The 23,425-nt window shown below is 42.2% G+C and overlaps 2 protein-coding genes across 2 annotated transcripts in view; one reads left to right on the top strand and one right to left on the bottom strand.

Moving 5' to 3' along the window:
* Positions 1 to 4,259: 4,259 nt before the first annotated feature.
* Positions 4,260 to 19,405, bottom strand: ANGEL1 (angel homolog 1). The gene is made up of 10 exons (XM_061611819.1): positions 19,192 to 19,405; positions 16,546 to 17,145; positions 14,519 to 14,745; positions 13,979 to 14,048; positions 12,698 to 13,131; positions 11,620 to 11,746; positions 10,758 to 10,868; positions 9,518 to 9,587; positions 6,735 to 6,898; positions 4,260 to 5,639 (listed from the first exon to the last, which is right to left on the bottom strand). Exons 1-10 carry the CDS (start codon positions 19,253 to 19,255, stop codon positions 5,479 to 5,481), a joined length of 2,028 nt encoding a protein of 675 aa, XP_061467803.1. The 5' UTR covers positions 19,256 to 19,405; the 3' UTR covers positions 4,260 to 5,478.
* A 3,505-nt stretch (positions 19,406 to 22,910) lies between these two features.
* Positions 22,911 to 23,425, top strand: part of LRRC74A (leucine rich repeat containing 74A) — a 41,186-nt gene continuing 40,671 nt past the window's right edge. The window contains exon 1 of the mRNA XM_061612812.1: positions 22,911 to 22,947. Coding sequence (XP_061468796.1) covers positions 22,911 to 22,947 — 37 coding nt within the window. The remainder of the gene's footprint in view (positions 22,948 to 23,425) is intronic.

Raw genomic sequence — 23,425 nt, forward strand, 5'->3', positions numbered from 1 at the left:
ACAGAGCACCACATTATAGTGTAGAGCAATAAAAATGCTGTCTTGAATAGGCCCCATATATTAAGGATTTACCATTTCATGAAGAACTTCTCTTCTAAAACATGATAGTTAGGGGAGGCAAGTCACAAAAGGCTGTCAGCATAAATAGCTTATAGTCCCGCTGCACAAGCGCTAAGGACAAGCTCCAGACGCAGGTATGGGGCTTCACAAATGGATGTCAATTCTGAAGATCACTGAGGAATCTACATCCTAATCAGAGGAAGAGCTCGGCAGGAAAGTGATAAGCAGAAAGTGCAGCCTACAAACACCCAAGGAGCTAGTTAGTTCTGAACATCTCGGGTAGACAGTGTAGTACAGAACTAGACCATACGGTGAAATTTATATTTTGGACAAAAAAAGTATGAGAAGGACAGTTAAGTATAGCAAGCGCCAAAGAATGCCTGGATGAACCTAAGCTCTTTGGTTTGATCTTAGAATACTGATATCCCTGGCAAGGCATATAGGGATAAGACTTCGGGGGGGGGGGAGATACTGATTGCTAGATTTTGAAGAGCACCGGACAGCAATATTTAAAGTGATATTTAAAGAGTTGACTTGATTGTGAAGTAACTCAGGGTGTGGCTTAAGTTTCATCTTGAGAAGAACTCAACCATCTGAGCCTCCAAAGTGAAACCAGGAACATGCCCACAAAGCTAAAGAAGAGCTATTTTACTCTGCCTAGGAAAGGTTTTGGCAGAGGATTGGAAATAAGATAAAGTCAATATGCTCAGGATGGTATAACCAGTCACTAAAACTTTACTATGAGAGGAGATCAGGTAATGTATTGAGTCAGTGTGTTGGATACCTATATTTTTCTTCAGACAAAACCAGTGAGGAAAGAGCATTGCTAAACTAAGTTGCACTAGCAATGTCACCAAACAGTTTAAGGGTGTCTCTCTCTTTTCATATTTATGTATTTATTTATTTAAATTTATTGCCTGCCCTTCATCCAAAGGGTAGGTCACAAGTTTTAAAATACATAATTAAAAACTTTAAAACCTCGAATTACCTCACAAAAAGTAGCGTGGGTCCTAAAAATATACATCTCAGATGTCAAAGGCCAGGGTAAAGAGGTGAATATTTGCAAGAATGTATGTGGAGACTAAATATTGTACTAAATTTGTACAATTTGTGGACTTTGATAAATGGGATTTAATTTTGTGTGTGCATATCTGTTCTGCAGCTGTGCTGGTCTGAGAGCTCAGGTTAGGTTTTAGGGTCCAATACAGATAAAGAACCACAGCTTCCCCATCCCTGCTCTAAACTGTCTCACAAAAAGCAGCCTATTCCCACATTACTCTGCATTTAGTCAATTTCTGCAGCCACTTTTCACAAAACACAGAACACTGAAGCCTCTTCTACCTGTGCAGGTTGAAGTTTCAATGTATACACCTACCACTGTAGAATTGTCACTGGAGCATACAGATCATTATGTTGACTTTAACAGAAGGAAATGTTATAAGCCACACACACAAATCAACAAATATTTTCTGACGTTTGATCATTTAAGTATTTGCAGGCGTATGTACAGGCCTCCGGTCTATGGATGCTTGAGAATTTGTCCAGTCTGTTGGACTACCACCTGGGAGACCAGGGTTCGAATCCCCACACAGCCATGAAGCTCACTGGGTGACCTTGGGCCAGTCACTGCCTCTCAGCCTCAGAGGGAGGCAATGGTAAGCCCCCTCTGAATACCACTTACTATGAAAACCCTGTTCATAGGGTCGCCATAAGTTGGAATTGACTTGAAGGCAGACTATTTCCATTTTCACCAGGCCTCAAAGGTATCCTTTAGTTTTTGCACTTCTCCAAATTATGTGAGGCAGCTCTCAGCCCCCCAAAAGTACAAAGATACGTGTTTTAGAATGAAACATATACCAAAAACTAGCAATTTTTCATGTAGCTTTAAAATAATTTGCAGAATGATGGGGAAATGAGACTGAATAGACTTACCGATGAACACCTGCAAAACTGACAGACCAGAAACAAACTGATCCATCCCCTCCCTACTTCTGTCTATGCCAGAGAGTAAAGTTACTCCTTCAAGGCACTTTCAGAATGCACAGACCCTCTATAATGGATGGTGAGATAGTCCTCCTAGGGTGGGATTGTTTGTTTTTTGAGGGAAGTTAAACAGGAGGGAATGTCTCCTAGTTCTGAAGAGAGGGAGTTTATACTTTGTAAAAGCTTAATAAAGTTTACATAGAATTCTAAAGAAGCAACATTTCTAAAAATGTGAGGAAATGCAGGGTAGGAGCTGGGAGGGATAAAGTAGCATTACTGGAGATGTGAACTTTAAAAAAAGCCTATAGAATTTTTCATTAATCCCCATAGACTTCACAGGCGCTATCCAATAGGTGTCCATGACATTCACTCAATGGTACAGTTTTTGTAAAGCACAACTGTTATGCTATCTGATGTAGCAGCATACAAGGGGGGCGGGGAATTGTTTTTCTATCTGTTTGAATGGCATCAGTTCATTCATTTTCCCCACTCATTTCGATGGAAGACAGAGCCACTTTTCTGCTGCCAGGAACATTTGGTGTTTTCCATTGAAATTACATGAAACTTTCCAAGTATTTTACTGGCAATTTTTTAAAAATGCCCAGAAGCACCCTGCTATCTAAAAATACCTTTCTACTCTGCCCATTTCACTGCCCTCTCTCTCCCTACAACATTTCTGTGAAATCAAGTTTCAGCCTATTCAATGCAAACCAGTTAAAAATAAATGAACTAATGAATGAATGTTCATTTTCATTCATTCAAATTCCCATTTGTTTTATTACAAAAATGAGTAAATTTGTTTCATTTTTCATGTTTTTGAATCAACACCCCTAACTGGGAAAAGTACATTTTCTCAGGTACAAATCATTGCAGTTTGACAGTGACTGCAAGGCCTATAGATTCCTTATATCAAGGAACAATTGCAGATTTATTTCACAACCCCCTCTCTCAAACAAATCTTCTATTCAGTACCCCCTGGTCTGGAAGTAACACTATGCCATTAGAATCCTGTTTCTTGTCCAAGTTTTACAATGCAGTTACCAGGTTCCATCCCCCACCCCCAATACTACTAATCAATGTAACCAAAAAGAAAAAATCAACAGAAAGTAAACACACCATATTGTTACACGGTGATGTAAATTCTGCAAGGTTCTTTAGATTCTGGGCACAGTTATCTCATTCAGCTCTTTCTCCCTTTCCTATTAACATCAATTGGCATTTGTGCAGCCAGCAGTCCCCCCACTTCCCTGCCAATAAAGCTTGATTGGTTGTGGACATACTCGCATAAGAGAACACAGTCATGAGTGTGCATGGTATGTGCTATGCTCACAACCCCCAAACATTATATCTGTGAATATATTATATAGAGACAGAAGCAACAGGGAGGGCCAAAAGGCCATCAGATACAGCTAGTGATGGACAAACTGACCCCACTGCAGTTCAGATTCAAGCAGCTGATTTAAGAGTCCCTGCACAGCTGAATAAATTTAGATGAATGTTCTCCTATATTTCAAGCTTTTGAATCATAGGCAAATTTTAGTAAGTTGAATTGCCTTAACTTCACAGAGGCTCTATATAATTTATTATAATCACACTCTTGACAGTGCAATTCAGAAGGCCCACTGAGTTCAATGAAAGTTGCTCTGGCATAAGTGGATCCAGGACAGCAGACTGAGAGCACACATATATCTTGTACTATATATGTAACACACACACCCCTCAGTATTAAAAACCTTTACCAAGTGTAATCAAAATTCTGCAACTAGTATGGATTAAGCAACTTTGCATGCTTTTGCTTATTTTAATTACTTTTGCTTGGAAAATATAAAGGGGAGGGGAGTGACAAGCAGCTACAGGGTGCTGAAAGCCCCATCACCCCACCCACAAAAAGTCTTCCTCACTGTGTTCACTAGGTACTGCCCATACACTTTCAAGTAGCTGTAAGAGCTGGAAAGTTGAATTTCTTCAAAGTGAAAAGCCCATCAACCAAATTCTACAAAAAGCACCTATGATCCGTTAGGTAATCATTCCCCAGAGGCTCAGCATTCATAGTTTTAAACAGACTTTTCTAGCATGGAGAAAACCTTGAGACACCACAGCAGGGTGCAGCCTCAGCAGCATTACCCCACTGTGTCCACCAGAGGGCCATGCCTGTGCCTTCACAAAGCACTTAAGTTTTTTCCCACCCACCCCTTCCAACCAGCTGAACTTACAACTTTTCTGAAATTATAAAATTTTATTTTTTAATATTAAGAAAACATTAAAAATACTGAAAACTCCCAATGCATTTTTTCCCAAAATAAAGTTGTCCCATGGCCCACATGCAGCCTTAGTAGATCATGTGGAATCATGTGGAATCCATGAATAAAGGAAAGGATGTGGATTATCTGAGGCTGGCCACAGCCCTGCAGCCACATGCTCCTTTCACAATCCACTGATGATAAAGGAAAAAATTATGAGCAGTGACTGCCAGGCCCAGTTGAGGTATCCAATGCTGCAGCTTCCAAGCTGTAACAGAAACAAAGCAGCTCCTGTTTTGTTTTTCCCAAGTTTGAGCCATCCTTTCTTCTCTGCAACTCTAAGTGTCACCAGAGGCAATAAAAAATTTCCAAGTTGATGGGAGAGAGAAGAAAAAAACCAGCCTTCTGAAGAACCTGAAAATAAAATCCAAGCAGGATCTTAGAGCAGAGATAAAAGTCCTTTATAGTATGAGCTGAAGGCTTCCAAATGTTCATGCAGCACTGAATTCTGACCGGGGTACCCAATAGAAAAGTCTCTTTTTGGATGGCCAGCTGACACAGGTTGATTTGATTCCATTTCCAAGCAGTGAAGAGAGAGAGAACATGCCAGTCAACAAACACCACCTCTGGAAGTAATGAGCAGCAGCATCACTCCAAAAACCAACCCTACATTTTGCACACTTGCATAAATCAGAACCAGCAGCACCATTGTGGCCTGAGTGCAATAGAAAGACAAGGGTATGGATCCCCTGCTGCTTGCAGTGGAAAGAAAAAGAAAACTCACATTATATTCAGGCTTAAATCAGCTCTTGTCCTGCTAACTAAGATCTTCCTGGTGCACAATGACAAACCCTCCTAATTTCTAGGTGATGGTGGCTAAGCACACTTGCCACACAGAGGGACCAAATACAGAATTCTGCTAATTTATTAGCAAGATGCACTTTAAAAGAAAAAAAGAAAAAGATGGTGCAACAGCCATAAATTGGCAGCAAAGTTCAGAGATGAACTGCAGTATTATGGGTAAGTTCAATGGTTATTTCCTCATAAAAAAGAAGTGTGGGAGGAAAGGCCATCTCAAAGAGGCAAGGGAGAGGATGGGGAAGATAAATAGCTTTTGCTTTTTTCTATAGCGAATGCAAACTTCAACATCATGATTTTCCCATTCAAACAAGAGTCCTAGAGATCTGGCACATGATCAGAAGTCAGAGTTCTCTAGGCCAAAGCTGGCCAGCAGACAGAGGTGATCAGATGAATAGAAAGGGTTCGGCAAGCCATTTGCTGACCAAAGGATGTCTTCGGAGAGGAGGGAAAGGCGCCCAAGCAGCTTCAGGGCTCCATCTTGGTACATCCTGCGACCTGAAAATGAATCAGAGTTCCATGTAAGAGAAATGCAGAACATGCACACTCACACTCAATGTAGAGAGAAGGAAGCATAAGCTCAACCACACAGAGATACTGCAATGAAAGTGTCAGAGAGTAAAAACACTGATATTAACAGTTCTCATGGGCACCCAAGAAACATTTTCAATAGACAGATAATGCATAAACCCAGGCACTTACCCAGCCCCTCAACATCATCACCAATTTGTTTCTACCACCATCCCTCCCTGACTGCAAGATTCCAGATGTCTATACAGGTCATCCTGCCAAATCTTTCAGCACTCAGGAGTGAACAGGAGGAAAAGGCTGACTTATAACAAGTCTCTGATCCATCTAAGCTCAGTAATGCCAACACTGACTGGAAGTGGCTTTCAGGCAGGAGTCTCTCCCAACCCTACCTGGAGATTCCAGTGATTGAACCTGAGACCTATTGCATACAAAGCATGTGCTCTACCAATGAACTACAGCACTTCTCCAAATAAGGAGTATGTCACACAGTAAGAATGTTTCCAGAACATGTTGTATTCACCATGCATATGCCCACTTGCTTCTATGTTGGAAAGTATAAGCTTCATTTCAGGCTTGGCTCTACTCTCTCACCTAAAGGTTCAGACTTCAAATCAAAAGTGTGTGCTGGGGGGGGGGGGAGCGATGACAATGAGACAGTGCCTGAAGATGTTCAGTACAGTTTCTCCCTGTGACAAATTGTGGATAGCACTGGACACGGACATTAGCGTCTTTCTTGAGATCAGAGATGGCAGAAAAGATCCTGCTGAGGAAGAGTTTGTGGAGGGCAAGGCAGGGGGTAGGTCAGAGCATGAATCCAATAAGCAGGAAAAACAACAAGAAAGCACTCTAGGCTGTTCAGGTCATAATTCAAGGAACAGCCATAAGAAGCAGAGCAGGTATACAGTCACTATTGCAATTCACTGCAGAGCAATACCCTAATGAAAATAGGAGGAGATACACATTTTATGACTATGTAATCTGCCACACCCAGTGGTCCATTACAGGGATGAGGCTGAGGTGGACAGACTGCTACGTAGGAGATTTGAGTTTTGTCACACTCACATTCTTCATTATCATTCTTGATTGGATGTGCTGAATAGAAGATGTAATCAACTGTGGCCCCCACACCCATTGGCATGGTTGTAATCTCAGGGCGACCTCTCTCAGGCAGGAAGTGGCTGTACGCAGAAGTCAGGTTGAGGTCATGCTGAATACTGCCTGGATGCCTGTACAGGATTAACAGCTCCCCTTCCCCAAAACAAGGGGAAGAGGATATGAAACTAAATTAATAAGGTCAAGAGGAAGAAAAGCATCCTTTAAAAGCACAACTACTATTCACAGACCATTCCCACTGCTGCCATACTTGAGAAATCTACAGAAGCCACTGAAGGTCAAATGAGATGCAATGTTAAATGTGCCCTTTTTAAAAAAATGGAAAGAGCAGTCACTGGAGAGGAGGAACACAGGTGCAATCTTACCTAGATGTAGATAGCTTAGCCACAATTACCCACGGTCTGGTAACTTCCCATTTAGACTATCGTGCAGAAACTGCAGTTGGTTCAGAACAGGACCGCAAGATTATTAACTGAGACTGGGCAGTTTGACTACACTGCATCTGTGCATTGTCAGCTGCATCAGCTCCAAGTCCATTTTTCAGGCCTAATTTAAAGTGCTGGTTTTAACCTCTAAACCCTGAATAGCTTGAAATCCTCTTCAGACGGCCTGCTCTGAGTGCCCCTGCCAAATGAAATGAGGCAGATAACCACTAGGGAAAGTGTCTCCTCTGTAGTGGCACCCTATTTATGGAACAGCCTTCCCAAAGAGGCTCACCTTTATGCTCTTTTAGTGCCAGGAAAATATATTTCTGTTCACCATAGCCTTTTGAAAAATTGATGTAGTTGAGGCCTCTCAATTTTTAAATCTGTGTTTTAACTTTGGGAGTATAATGAGTTTTGGTTTTGCTGTATTTTTGTGGCTTTGGTTTTTATGTCTTATTTCACTACTGCTAATATTAATTATCATTATTAATTATATTGCTATGGCACCTGTCCTCCCATAGGAGTCCAGAATGATGTACACCATCTTAAAATGCAATAATCACAACATATTAATTAAGAACATCTAAAAACCACACCTCTAAAATACTTTACTTAGCACAGAACAGACCAAATTGCTGGGTTCCTGGGCATCTATATCTCTTTTTTTGTATATAAACTGTTTTCTTACTTATTTGTTATTTGCTATCCAGATAAATTGATGTTCTGGGACAGCATACAAATGCCATTAAATAAATACATTAGATAAACTGTGAGGAAAGGGATTTTAACCCTTTCCTCCTCTGCTGCAATCCTGACAAACATTATTTCTTTGAAGTTGCCCATTACTGGCATTGTGCATGTTGAATGCAAAGATGTATTTAATGTAATGTTTAATTTGGATGTGAGAAGTCAGAAAAATGGGACATACAAATCTGCTTCCATCCAGAATCCAGAGCTTCAGACTATTCCAGCAGAGTTATTTGCACAAGTCTCTGACGTGTTATCATTACCATCAAAAGCACCAATAAATGTGTGCTGCTTTCCACAGACATTTGCTTCGCTACTACTGTATAATGGGGGGCGGGGGAGTGCCCTTAATGTGACTACAGCACCCTATCTGAGAAATGACAAATTTCAAGGGGAGTCTGTAACATTGTTAAGAGCCCTCAATTTTGCTAAGACTCAGGTGAGACCAGACTTATGTAGGCTTCATTGGATGCCACACTAAACTGGCACATCTCTTACCTTATATCTCCAATTTAGTTTCAAGAGAATTTCTCACTTAGCCCACCTCTGGTTGGTCTCATTTTATTCATTATTTATTTATTTATTTGATTTATATCCTGCCCTTCCTCCCAGCAGGAGCCCAGGTCGGCATTTTATTTTACTGTAACACAAGAATAGGGAACCTCCAGCCTGCAGACCAATCATGGTTCATCAAGCTTCCCCACTTGGCCCACAAGGCAGTTTTGGGCAAGCCATGTACGCCTGCCCTACACCTGATATCATACAGATAAGTGTGGGGTTTGGCCAAAAGTATGGGGCTCGGCCAAAGCCCACTTGCAGTTTCCAAACTGCCTGACTACCAGCTGGTTGTTGGGAGCCTTTGAAGTGCTGTGGAAGGCAGGAATCCCATGCAAAGCAGGATTTCCCTCCCTCCCTCCCCTGAGGGTAGTGTAATCCTGCTTGGTCCAGTTGTGTGCAAGAGCTCTCCACAGAGAATTCCCTTGCACACCCAAACTGCTTAGATTCACTGTGCTTTCAAAGTATGTAGCAGGCAGCAAGGTGCTGCTAAAAGCAAGGTTTTCCCCTAGCTTTTAGCAGCACCTTTCTGCCTGCTATGTGCTTTGAAGTTCAGACTTTGGGACTTCAAAGGACAAAAAAGCCTGATGTCAATTGTGATGTCAGGTGATTGACAGGTAGATGGTCCTGCCCATGTCTCACATTTGGCCCACAGGACAGATCCTGATAAGGACCTGGCCCATGGAGCCAAAAAGGTTCCCCACCCCTGCTGTAACAAAAGAAAAACTCCCTCCTGTGACCCAGAGAGTAATGACAGTTGGAGAAGAGTTTCACTCATAAACATCTGCCTCAGGCAACCCCCTTTCCTTGGAGAAAACTCCATCTACCATTAGCAGCTCCTATGCTCCAATGTGAGCTTTGTGGCTGAGATCTTACAATCCCTGTCAGCCAAAGCTGACTCCAGTTTGCTCTCAAGACAAGCATTCTTATCTGCTAGTTGTCCTATGTTTCTGGTTAGGGACTTGCCTCATTCACAGGACCCAACACCCTTCCCCTTCAGTTTACCTTGAACAAAAGAGTTCTGGATCAGTGTTGTTCACTACAGTGAGCTCCTTAGGCCAATGTGCAGGGCAGTCTGCAATGCAATAAAGAAAAGCCCAATCAGATACACCACTGAACATGCAGTATTTGGGATCAAACTCACAAGAAGCGACCATAGGAACACAGGAAGCCGCCTTATACTGAATCAGACCATCAGTCCATCTAGCTCAGTCTTGTCTACACTGACTGGCAGCATCTCTCCAGGGCTTCAGGCAGGAGTCTGTCTCAGCCCTACCTGGAGATGCTGGGGATTGAACCTTGGACCTTCTGCATGCAAGGCAAATGCTCTGCCACTGAGCTATGGCCCTTCCCCAATCAACAGAATTGTTGCCCCCAAATTCCACATTGTCAGGCCAAGTGAAAAAATGGTACAGTCTGTGGAGCAGGTCAAGGTTCCAGTGTTGAATGCAAAACTACTGTGATGATTTCATCCAAGATGTTGGCAGAGCCTCCAATTCTTGCTGGGCAAATCCAAGCAACAGCTATGCATACAGAGATTATCAGAGGTGAGAATATCTACCCCAGTTAGAAATGGGCCATGTCTGCTTTGTCACCTGCAGAACTGGATTAGGCAGCTTGTATGCCAACAGGAACAAGATAAAAACATTAAGGCTCAAATGGTAAGTAAATGGGCTGCTGTTCAAGTAATAGATTTGGCCCAACATCAAAAGAACCACTATAGGAATGCCCAAAGGCTTGCCCATATATAGTGGAGTTGATGACTTTTTCTTATAACAGCAGACTTTCATGATATATCACACAAGCTGCTTTTGTAACCATTTCAAAGTAATTTGCCACATGGCGTGGAGAGCTGATTGCTGTTTGCAAAACACAGACCCTGAAGCTTACGGAATTCATTTTTTTATGCTTTGAATCCCATCATTTGCTGTCAGTACATAAGGACCTACAATTACTAAACCACCACAGGGTGTCCTCTGGAGAGAATTCCTCATGTATCTTTAAATCAGAAGATTGTGGGAGACAGATTTCAAAGAGCTGGGAAAATGTCATCATAATTTGATACCCTTCTTGGACCACAAGGGCTCCTGCAAATCCCTTACGAGGTCCACAGGGACCAAGGGAAGTATGTGATGTTTTAGCCAACCTGTGAACACCTGGGGTATCTCAAACCATTCACTATTAAAAGATCTCCTACAATGAGGTATATCATAGTTACAGAACAAAGTGAGGAAAAAAGGTGTACCTGGCATGGCATCTGTCACCCCTTCCAATAGGATCAAATCTGGAGGTCGCTCACACGCAGCATCACAGTAACGGAACTGAAGCAGGAAGTCACGGCTGTATTTTTGCCTGTCTACAGGGAGAAAAACAGATCAAAGGAGGGAAATAAAATTAAGCATGTAAGGTGTGCTTGATCATTTTAACACAATTTCTGTTATTTGTACAAGGTGGAGACACAAGTTCATGCTGCATCCATACCACTCTCAGAATGCAATTTCAAAAGCCAAGTTCTCATTGAAGGGGCATTTTTGATATTTTGTCGCCTGCTGAAAACATTTGTTTTGCCAAGCTTTTCCACAGAATTAATTTGATTCGGTGTTGGTCATTTGTTCTGTATTATATGATATATAAACTTATGTTTTAATTCTTTTATTGCAGAGTGCCATGAGTTGGTAGTATATACATACTCTTATAAACAAAAAGAAGGAAATTCTGAAAGGCTGAAAGTCAGGGCCTAACTATACGTAAAGTTAACAATATAACTCCTAATCATATATAAATTAAACACCAAACATTTGTTTGTGGGGGGAGGAATGGTCATCAAGATCACAGAACCTGGGGAGGTATAAATCTTTCCTCCCCCACCAAAATCTCTGGGAAATCCCCCTATCTTGTGGAAATTAGCATTGGGGGGGGAATCCTATTGGAGCAACAATCTTCATAAAAATCCCACCCAGCCTGCCTGTGCCTGGTATTTAATTCTTAAAAACATGGTGATCGCTAACCGCCAACATTGTATTAGCCAGCCTGAGGATCTCAAGACTATAAAAATATATGCATTCTGACAATGCAACACTTGCCCTCATTTCCATCATGAAGCTCACCTGACTTCTTGCTTTGACAAAGACTGGCATACTGGCAGCTGTCTGTTATCCCCACACAGCTGGGCCAGAGAGGAGTCAGCAGTTTCCGCTGGTGTGGGTTCTGATAGAACTCTTCTTGTCCAGACACCTATAACAGCAGAACACAAATACATGCAGAAGTAGTTTGAAGCACAAAGTCTTCTCAAATATAGCGAAATTTACAGTAGATGCACACGCAGGCAGACATACATACCCCCATTTAATCTGGATTTACCCTTTCCAGGGAAAATCCAATACATTAAAAAAAAAACCTGTTGCCAACACCGTTTACAATATTAAGCTCCTGCCTGCAAGCACCTGGCCAATCAAGGATGCTAGTAATCAAGCTTTGCAGCCAGTGGTAATACAGAAACAAATGTGCATTTGTCTCAAGGACAGAAAAAAATTAGAAGCCAGTAATGAACACCCATATCCTGCAGTCCACATGCCAATAGGTTTCACATATCCTGCTCCCCTGCCTGACCATACTGCCGAACCAACACAGGTTGTGCAGTTTGCACAACAGATTTCACATTTTCAATATAGAAAAATGTCTGGCTTTCTGCTTTTCACAAGGTTTATTTATTATTATCAAAAGACAGAACAGAGTACCTTGGGCAGCTGGATTGAAAAAAAAGTTTGTTTTAAGTTGAAAGTACTTCTGTTTAAACTTTGTTTTGAAGTAACTTGCTGATAAGTTTTGATCTCAATACTTTTATATTTTTGTGCCAGCTTTGTCCACTGCTGCTTTTTCGTGTTTTGTGCTGATGTACAAAAGCAACAATGCAGGAAGTTGCCATGCAGACATAGTTCATAGTGTACTAGATTCTAGTTTGCACTTCATCCTGCAGCTCATTATGATCTGAATACAATGATGGACAGGTGAAATTAACCCATTCAATTTATCTGAGTGAACTGATCAAAGCCCTCCAAAGGCAATACGGTGGTATAAATAAAGTAAATAGTAGTCTCAGGAGCTGCCAAGTCCACAGAGAAAAAAGTATGATACATTTTAAACTGAGCCAAGAGTTGTTGCTGACTATCCCCTTTCTATGCTTACCTTCCAGGCTGGCATTCCATGGTAGTATAATTGGCCATTCCGGATGAACTTGTACAGTGGCGAGTCAGGCACAGAGTTCAGGTCCCCACATAAGATAATAGGGCAGTAACTGCCATCAGCCATTTTTGCAGTCTTGTCTACCTCAGCCAGGAGCAGAGCCATCTGAGCCAGTTTGATATCTCCCCGACGGGGATTGTACAACACATGTGTGTTTGCCACACACAAGGGTCTGACTGACTTATCTCCCAGGTTCTCGGGGAATAAGGGCTGTAGCAGTAATACTAGACCCACATTGTCCCTGTTGAGGATGTCCAAGCCAGGCCGAAAATATTCAACAGGACTAGTACTGATCAACTGGAACTTGCTCTGCTTGTAGCAGATAGCACAACCATCTGTCTTTCTTCCTGTCCGCCGCTTGTAGATGCAGGCAAAGCCTAGCCAAAAACAAAAGGCCTCATCAGATCAATTTAAACAACCCAGGAACTTAAGGCTGCAACCCGAAGACATACATGACAATAAGCCCCATTGAACTACAAGTAAATCTGGATAGGATTAGGCTGCAAATCTTTGTAAGCAAGATGAAATAATATACAGATCCTACGTTTATGACCTCTTTTTTTATAATGACCAGCCAATAAATGTTTCTCCTGCTATCTTTGGGAAACTAAGTAAAGGCAGACAGATCCAACTACCACAGGAGTTGAAACAGGTTCAGGAAGGCAGACAGCCATATCTGGGTTGCAGGTTCCCTACTCTGGTACCGGAAAGGGCCATCCAGAAATCAGGCAGTTTTTCATTTTTTAAGCAGCTGCAAAAGTTGCCAGTTTGAGCACAGAAATGACAAGGTCCACTTAAACCTTTTGCCTGTGAAAGTTTTTCTGCTCAAAATTAGTTTCCCCTACTTGTTTTTCCCCAAGTGGGGAGGAAAGTTATTGGTACTCATGTCTCCCCCAAATTGGGAAATGATTATGTATCTCTCCTATGTATGTCTACTTTGCTCCTACGTATATCTACTTTGAGACCACAAGCCCACTCAGAAAGCTATGGGAGACAGGCAGAACAAGGCTGTGAACTACCTCCTCTCTAATTGGCAATATCGCAAGAGGGCTTTAAAGATAATAGAGAAGCTCCAACTTCCACGCAACCATGTCTTCTATCAAATTCATGGGTAAAGCAAATCATATTTGAAAAAATTTGGCTGCTAATACTGTGAAGAAACATAGCAGTGCTTGGAGGAATAAAGAGGAGCGTTCCTCAGCTAGTTTCAAAAATGAGTTATACCCATCATCATAAGTGTTGGTTGCAGCTGCTCCCAATAGTGATTCTCCTGGACTTCTTGGAGACAGAGAATCTGGAAGGAGACATAAAGCACACTTAGAAACTGCCCTTCCAAGACAGAACCACAAAAACTTTTACCCTCGTTATAGCTATTTCTGACTGAATATGTTCCCTGTCACAATTTCCCCTTGGTACAAATGCAGTATCCTTTGGGACAGCATTCAGCTATGTACACAAACAACATTACCCAAAATAGGAAGAGGGGGTGCAAGAAGTTAAGAGATGAGAGACTAAAAGTGGAGATGCCCACAGCTTCACAGCCATTGCTACCTAAAAGCCAGAAAGATCTCAGTGTCCCTTGATAGGTGTACCTTCAAATTAGGAAACTCACAGATATCCCAGACTAAAAGTCAGGTGCACAATGAGCTACATGTGAGAGAACCCCATTATCAGACACTAGCTAGGAATGATACACTTTGGATCTTCTTCTCTCATCTCCAACTTATACAGTGCCTAATACACATGGATCCAAATTATACTCACATCAGGATCCCAGTGCTGGATTTCCTGTAAGAGATTTGTAAAGCGATAGCTCCAGTTCATAATGTCTGGATGACAATGCATGTAAAGATGAGGGCTCTGTTCTATCAGGTCCTGAGCCAGAATGTTATATGACATGACTCTGAATTCAAATAAAAACCCAGTCTCTGAGCCAAGCTCTGGGATGCAAGTCTGAGCAGAAAGATCTTCCCAGTCCCTCCACAGAATTTCTGCATAACATCAAAGAGAGGAAAACAAAGATTAGATCTATGCTGGAAATGTCTGTTTGGTACTCATGTTTGTTTCCAGGACAAATAGCAACTCAGGAGAGGGGATTAAGGTACAGGGACTGCATGGGAAAAAGGTTTAAACCCCCTTCCCCCAGTGCCACAGTCCCAGCCCAATCCAAAAGCCCCAACCAGTGCTTTTAACTAAAAAAAAAGTGGGAGATCCTGATCACAGATCTCTAACATCAATACTAGTTGGACCCCAAGGGCCAAATCAGACATTATGTTAAATGTGGTCTTGCATTTAACATGCACATTTTAATGCAAATGGCACCAATGAGGCTTCTCCTCTAAATGTAAATAGGAGCTTCAGAGGAAAAATTTTCATTAGGACCAAAGCAGGGGATAAAAGTGTTAAATCCACCTCCCCAAGTTGTGATCCCCATAATTATCAGCCTTTAGCAGTTACTATTTACTATTTTAAAGTGTATGTTAAATGCAAAGAGGCATTTAATGCCATATCTAGTTTGGCCCTAAGTTACCTCTGCTATGCAGGAAATTGAAGATTTATCATTCCCTCATTTCTTAAAGAATTCTGAACTGTACCATAATCATTCAGATAGATTATTCATATTGCTTTCCTTCATTAAGTACTGGCCAGGCAGAGACTGACAGGCGACCAATGGGTAATTCCCCCCCCAAAAAAGCAACCAAGTGATGATGGTACCATCTTAAAAGATTTATTTATTTATTATTGCATTTGTATACCGCCCCATAGCCGAAGCTCTCTGGGCGGTTTACAACAATTATTAACAGATGCACTGTTGTACTTTACAGACAAAAGCCTACTTCATGAGATTATTATTATTATTTATTAAATTTCTATCCTGCCCCTCCTCACAGAAGGAGTCCAGGGCAGCAAACAAACAAACAAATACTAAAAACAGCTTAAAATCTCAAAAACCAAACATCTTAAAAACATATTTCAAAAATATATATTTAAATGCATCTTAAAAAGCAATTCCAAAACAGACACAAACTGGAATAAGGTCTCTACTTAAAAGGCTTGTTGAAAGAGGAAGGTCTTCAGTAGGTGCCAAAAAGATAACAGAGATGGTACCTGACTAATATTTAAGGGGAGGGAATTCCAAAGGGTAGGTGCCACAAAACTAAAGATCCGCTTCCTATGTTGTGTGGAATGGACCTCCTGATGAGATGGTATCTGCAGGAGGCCCTCATCTGCAGAGCACAGTGATCGACTGGGTATACAAGGGGCAAGATGAACTTTCAAATATGAGATGCATTTTTACTGCAACAGACTAACATGGCTACTCTTCTGGAATTAAATGTATTTATGAACTACCATTTTGGCAATGGGCTAACAAGTATCAAACATGCATCTGGATTCCTTTCCTTACAACTGTACTGTAAAGTGCCATCCATTCCACAGACGATGATACTCCTCAGGAACTTACTTTAACTATTTTGCTATACCTGTCCAATGGCAGCTGATCAGAAAAGCTCCTGTCTATGCTTTATGGCTGTAATTCTGGACACTTCTAGAGCTAAAAATACATATTCAAGTAAACTAAAAAAAGGCTCCAAACATCAAAGGAGTTCGGCACTGGATTAAGCTGCCTAGGTAACTTTGAAGGATTCCAAGGAAAGATTAGACTGGTGTTTTTCAGCTCTGACAAAGCTACACACATGACAGAGATCATGCAGTCATATTATATTGGCAAGTTTTGTTCTGTCAAAGCAGAGTCAAAATCACAAGATGAAATACAAGATGGTTACACTCACCATGATAAGGTATCTCTAGTGGGAGTGGTTGGAACTGACCCGCATTCTGGAAAGGCCACACTGCTCCCTCTGTTGGCACCACTTCAGTCTCCTGTGCAGGACTCCAGGCTAACACAGCAGGGTCTTCAATCCACACTTCAGTAGACAGCGGAGCAGCTTCAATTATCTGAGGATCAGCCTGCGTCCTTACTGCTGCCCATAGAGCATTGTCCCCCAAAGCCTCTCTTCCCTCTGCAGGTAAACTTGCCACTGTAGCTTCTACAAACTCCTGTAGTCCAGGAGACACTTCAGTCTGGACCATAGGTGGCTGCTGCTGCTCTTGGCTACCAGACTGTGGTGACACATTCAGATTGCTTAAGCTTGTCATCAGTAGTTCTGGGCCTTTCATCCACTCAGCATCTGAAATAGCTGACACCTTCTCTGGTTCCGAAGCACTCTCGTTGGTGTGCAGCTCACCAGCACCTTCCTCCAGCCACTGCTGCAACAGGGCTTGCTGCTCCTCTGAGACAGGCTTCCCACTGATGGGAACAGAAAGGCCATCTATATGGGTGGTTGTTCTCTTCGCCAGAAGCACGTTCTTTCGACATGTAAAGAAAGCATCTGCCCAAATAAATCAACATAAGATGCTAATTAAGACTAGCTTGCTTCCCAAGAGTAGCAAAATTAGGTGCAACAAAATTATTTAAATTCAACAGCGTTAATAATAGGGCAATTCAGAGGGTGCCCGCAAAAAGATTGGCAAAGTAGGGCAAACCAGCTATTACAAACCCCAAGAAAAAGAAACACAACGCAGGAGCATCAGAAGCTGCCTTATACTGAGTTGAACCAAATGGTCCATCTAGCCCATTACTGTCTGCGCTGACTGGCAGTGGCTCTCAAGAGTTTCATTAAGGAGTCCCTGAGATGCCGAAGATTAACCTCATGACCTTCTGCATGAAAAGCAGATGCTCTATCACTGACCTATGGCCCTCCCCCTGAACAACAAAACAAGCAGTCCATGCCACTGTTTTCTATGCTTGTCTAAAGCAATTCTATACTAATGTTGTGGGTTAATGATTTTGAACATCTGGGCTCAGCAATATCAAGACTTTCCTCAATCAATGTAGCTGATCTTGAAACATCAATGATTTTCCATCATTGGCAACATTAACTGACATTCATTTCCAAAATTTTCTGATCAGATCAGGAGGCATTGCCAAATACAAAATACAAAAGTTTAGCAATAGAAATTGAATTACCCCATGAACTAGTATTTAAAAAATGGAACAGAATGAAGTAGTACAGAATGCAAAGTCTTCAGCTATGCTATCTGGCCGATATCTATACAAGGCAAATGCTGGCTTCAGATCAGAAGGGGAGTGCAATCTTAATCAAGAAAACAGTACAGGGGAAAGGCTTAAAAACTTCCCCTGGAGTCATGATTCTAACCAGAGTACTTTCTGATGTACTGGGGTCCACCTGCAGTCCAAAGCATTTAATTACTAGAAAATTCTGAAATGGGACATTTACATCCCTCTCCCTCAACGGGGGGGGGGGGAGAGACTGTGCTCCAAAATGATCAAGGTGCTTCCAAGGCCACATACAAAATTAAAATTTGACACATATGGAGTCAGAAGCACCCCACTGATTAGAAACAGTCCGATACGGATACCTCCGACTCTCCTCAGAAAAAAAAGTAGGAAAGGTTACCCCAGAATGGGTAAGGCCACTCAGAAATCCAAAACAGCATTCTCATTCACTCTCAGTCCCCCATCTCTAATATGGAGAGAGTAATACTGACCTACCTTACAAGGCTTACACTAAAAATGTGAACAGTTTTCAACAGTGCAAGAGCCCTATATGTTTTATTTTACACCAGCCCCGTGCATTTGCCTACTTCTCTCCAACCCACCTGCCTTTTTATTCTCTCCGCCGCCAGCTCTTACAGCAGGAATGAGTTTAAGCGAGGGTGGGGAACTTCTGGGCTGAGGGCCAAATGCAGCTCTCCGGGCCTCTCTGTCTGCCCCTTGGGGTTCTCCGCAGGCCACACCCCGTCACTGGCCTTACTTCACACACCCTCTTTGAGTGTGGCGGTGATATTGTTTGCACGCGGGAGAACAGGGAGGAATGTGTGCAGAAGCTGGCCTATTGTAGGTTTACATGCATTGCTCCACCCACTTTTGCCTCAGGCCCGGGCCACCACCGGCGTATTCTCCCTCCCCGCCCCCGAAAGTTGCCCGTGTGGGAAAGTGGCCGTCTGGCTGAAAAAGGCTCCCCACTATGAGCATCGGGACAGATTTGTTACCAACTCCCTCAAAGGGAGAGGAGGGAGACTTTATGAACACATTGCGAACGGCGGTGGGGGGTGCCCGGGCTGGGCAGGGATCTGCGGCGGGGGAGCGAGTGTTTACACTCTCTGGGGGACTCCTGTCAGACTTGGGCCACCCGCCCAGCTCCCTTGGGGCCAGGCCGGAGCCTCAGCTGACTGGCAAGCGGCCTCCCCCGGTCGGCGGGAAAACCCGGGTAAGCGTGTGTGCCTCTCGGCCGGTCTACGTGGGTGCGCCGTCTCATTCCGCCCTGGGAAGGGGCCGACCCCGAAGATGTCCCTTCTGAGGCGGCGGCGGCGGGAAAGAGGCAGAGAAGAAAACGGACGGGGGTGGGGGTTACCTCGTAAAGCGTGCAGGAGCCGCGCCACAGGCAGCAGCACGTAACACAACAAGGTCCCGATCATGCCGCCGCGCTTCCCCTCCCATCTGTCGGCCACGCGTGAGCCTAACTCCGCCTCGTCAACGCTCACGCAGTGCGATTGGGAGCTACGGGCGGGTTAAGCTGTCGGGCGTCACAGGGGTTGCCTTTCACCTTTTCTCGAGACTGGAAGCTAGAGAGAGATCCTGAGCCAGCAGGGCTACTACGAGACCGTTGGGAGCGGAGAAGAGGTTTCAGGAGGCAGCCCGTTTCTTTCTCTCGCTTCCCACGTTACACCGACTACGAGGGTAATGGAGCACAGGCAAAAATCGCACCTGCTAATACGAAAATACAAGGGCGCCGACAATACCCCCGTCGTATCTGCTCCGCTCTGCTGGGTTGTTCACCGGATAGTTGTATTTGTCAGACTAGAACCGAGATTCAACTCCGCACCACACTCGGCCAAAAAAGCTCACTAGATGGCTTTCAGCCGGTCATCTCTCAGCAGCCTGCACTGCCTCACAAGATTGTTGTGAGGAAAAAAATGGGATAGGGAGGGAACTGCCTTAAGCCCCTTAGAGAAAAGGCACGATTCAGATGAATTTCGGATTAAAGAGGAAACTTTTCTCATCGCGATAGAGTTTAAAGGTTCACACTGCTTACCTTATATGATCTCTCCCAAATGATCTCCGCCATGCCCCTTCTATGATGAGCTTCTGCCGGGCCTTGAAGACCTGGCTCTTCAGGCAGGCTTTTGGGGTGGGTTAGGTTTTTACGGTTATGGTTTTAAATTTTAACATTTTAATGTATTGTTTTTTTTATCTTGTATGTCGCCCAGAGTGGCTGGACAACCAGCCAGATGGGCGACTAATAAATTTAATAAATAAATAAATATGAGCCCTCAAACCGCTTTTTTCTGTTCAGACTAAAGGGAAAGGGTTAATCTCGCAGCTTCCTAATGACTGCACCCTCTTAAGGTCAAAATGTAATTAATACTTAGACTCCCCAAATTTTTGAGGTGTGGGGGTCACAACAATGAAGCACCTAGAGGGGGATGTCAAATGGCCTACACTCAGCCTGTATCTAGTTGCTTAGTGGGAATCTACATATTAATTTGTTAGGTGCATATATTAGAAAAACCCCACTTCAAACACACCCTTTTGGTAGACTTTGACTCACCTTTTTCTGTGTAGTTGGGTGTTTTATGAGGATTCTGATAGCATTAGCAGCGCAGAATCAGGGATTAATAATTACTCAAGATTAATTAATCCAAACTGGACGGTGTGGTTTTATGAACCATTCTCGAGCCCTAGAGCACCGTAGGACATAGCTCCTTCACAGAATTAGGTAGGTTGACTTTATAAGGAAACATGAGACTTGCTTATTCTTACTTCTTTAAAGAAATCTAAAATGCGGTGGGGGGAGAGTACCCTTCTGGTTTCTCATACTGAAAACGCCAGCTTTCCTCTTTTTTCCCCACAATCAAAGAGTTTTGAGCTTTTTAAAAAAAAGGTTTTATCAGGGTTTAGCCCCAGTATTTTAAATAAACTAACTTAAGAAGGTCCTAAAAATAATAGTCTTGCCAGCTGCTCTGATTAATTGTTTTCATTATTATTTTTGTTTTCCTTTTTCATGTAAGGCCTGGCTGACATACTTAACCATGTGGGTTGGTTTTACTAAATTTACTCCTTGCTTGTCTGCAAGATCACTTCTCCCAAAATAACTCTATCACTAGCTCCAGTCTTAGATTTATTTGCATACTTACTGAGTAAATCAAAGGTCAAATTAGGTGATAATTGGAAGCTTTTTTCCCTTGCCTGAAAGTTCTACTCTCAGTGCAGCTGTCATTGCAAACCACAAAAGTCTTTGTGTGTTAAATAGAATCCTAAGCAGCTCACAACATTGTTGTTGTTGTTATGTGCCTTATGTGATACATCTTTGCATTTGAGGACCTTTTCCAGTTCTCTCACAGCTGCCCTCCCCAGTCCTAGCCTTCTTCTGATTTCTTGACTATTGTCTCCATTTTGGTTAATGACTGTGCCGAGGTATTGATAATTCTTGACAAGTTCAATGTCCTCATTGTCAACTGTAAAGCTACATAAATCTTCTGTTGTCATTACTTTAGTCTTCTTGACGTTCAGCTGTAGTCCTGCTTTTGTGCTTTCCTCTGTAACTTTCATCAGTTTTAAATTGTTTTTATATTGTTTTAAATTTTAAAATTGTGTTTTAAATTGTTTTTAAAATATGTGTTTTAAATTGTATATTTGTTTTAATGTTTTTGATCACTGTAAACCGCCCAGAGAACTTCGGCTATGGGGCGGTATACAAGTGCAATAAATAAATAAATAATCAGCATTCGTTTCAAATCATTACTGGTTTCTGCTGAGAGTATGGTATCATCTGCATATCTTAAATTATTGATGTTTCTCCCTCCAATTTAAACACCTCCTTCATCTTGGTCCAATCCCGCTTTCCGTATGATATGTTCTGCCCACAACATACCACAGGGAAATAAAGACTTGAAAGCCACCCAAAATAGAAAGCAAGGGTGTATGACTAACAGCTCAATCCTATATTTATATTTAGTATATTTAATGTTGTATTTTTAAATGTATTTAAACGATGTAACTTGTCTTGGGACCTTATGGTGAGGGGTAGATAAGAAATTGAATAAATAAATTATTATTATAATTCCACACAAACAATCTTTTAAACAACTTTGAGGAGGGAAAGGTATCACTGTCATATTCAGCTTTGTACCTTCTGTGCTATATTTGGATGAGCATTTTTTTACATTTCCTAACCCTTATTACAAAGAATCCTGCTCAGCACTATCTAAACAGCCTTCATTCCTATGGTTATGCAATATTTTAAACTTAATATTTATCAATAAAATTTGTGGTTAAAATTTGATGCCCCACTTTTGGATGTCTGCCAGCTCCAAGGGAGTAGCATACAGATGATAGATGTCTAAATATTGTGATTGGAAAGAATTCTTACAAGGGGGGATCACATGGAGCATGTCTGTTGGTGATATATCTAATTTGATAGACTTTGGGGTGCTGAATCCAAATTTTGATCTTAATTGGCTGTCCAGGGGTTTTGTCAAAAAATGACCATGTTTATGTAGAGAAAAACAGGCCAGCTGGCACGATGCTTAAAAAAGGTGTACTTTGGTCATGAAAAGTAGCAACATTAGTACTCAGAACCAAGTATTATTTCTCATAACCTCCACAGGCTTAATTGCCCCTTAAGTGATCAGCAGCATCAATTTCTGAAACAAGATCTCTCACCTGAATTCTGATCCATTTTGATCCAGCTCAGCAAAGAAGACCAAAGAAGGTTGAGCTATGTGACCATAGGAGACACCATATCTCTTGAGTCACAATGTCTAGATGAGGTCATGGAATACTTGAGATGAAATTAAAGTGACCTGAACTCGGCAAACAGCATGCACAACACACAGGCAGTCCCAGTGACTAGGAAATGTCTTCCCAATCAGAAACAATATTTGGGAATCCATATCGCCAGCTGACACCATAGGTCATGGAAACATTTCTGTGATGCAAAAATATAGTTATGGTTGGATGGCTCAAGTAAAGGTTCTGTTCTGTAAAGGTCTGAAATACAGAGTACCATAAATAATAGTTAAAACTATAAGAAAAAGGAAGACTCAACAAGCCCGGTTCCTTAATGACACCATGGACTTTTTAAACTTTGACTTTGATGATGAGGAAGGTGAGAGTGTTGTACGTGTGTTATTTAAAATAACAATCACTAACAGACTGCCATTAGAGCTTTAGCAGACATCACAATTATTGGTGTATGTGTGAGATTAAAGAGAAAAAGTTGCGGGGGGAGGCACTGAGATGTCTTGGTGAAACTCTGAAGTATCCAGGGTTGTGTGAGCCCAGAAATCAACTCGCAATAATTTGCAGAAGAAACAAGAAAGTGAGGCTCACATACGTGATAGGAAATATAAAGAATTGCAGATTGATGAAACAGGCATAACAGTGAGTCTATCCTCACCTCCAAAAGAATGAACCATTAATGTTACAAAGAGGGTTACATGCTATCATAACAGAAAGGTTGGTCGTATGGCCTGGAGGGGGGGGGCAAAATTAAGGAAGATATGGGTGCAAGGCTAGTCCTACCATTAGGCAAAGTAAGGCAATTGCCTCAAGTAACAGATGTTATGCTGAGGTGGGAGCAGTCA

The sequence above is a fragment of the Rhineura floridana genome, chromosome 2 (assembly GCF_030035675.1).
Source record: "Rhineura floridana isolate rRhiFlo1 chromosome 2, rRhiFlo1.hap2, whole genome shotgun sequence".
NCBI classification, from domain to species: Eukaryota; Metazoa; Chordata; class Lepidosauria; order Squamata; family Rhineuridae; genus Rhineura; species Rhineura floridana.

What these genes read in the sequence shown, in the direction of transcription:
- ANGEL1 (XM_061611819.1), bottom strand. Translation starts at nt 19,255, where the DNA reads ATGATCGGGACCTTGTTGTGTTACGTGCTGCTGCCTGTGGCGCGGCTC. An exon ending in TCCAGCACTGGGATCCTGAT is followed by an intron (nt 14,049 to 14,518) that starts GTGAGTATAATT and finishes GTCTCCTTCCAG; the next exon opens with ATTCTCTGTCTCCAAGAAGT. An exon ending in ATGGAATGCCAGCCTGGAAG is followed by an intron (nt 11,747 to 12,697) that starts GTAAGCATAGAA and finishes CTGCTGTTATAG; the next exon opens with GTGTCTGGACAAGAAGAGTT.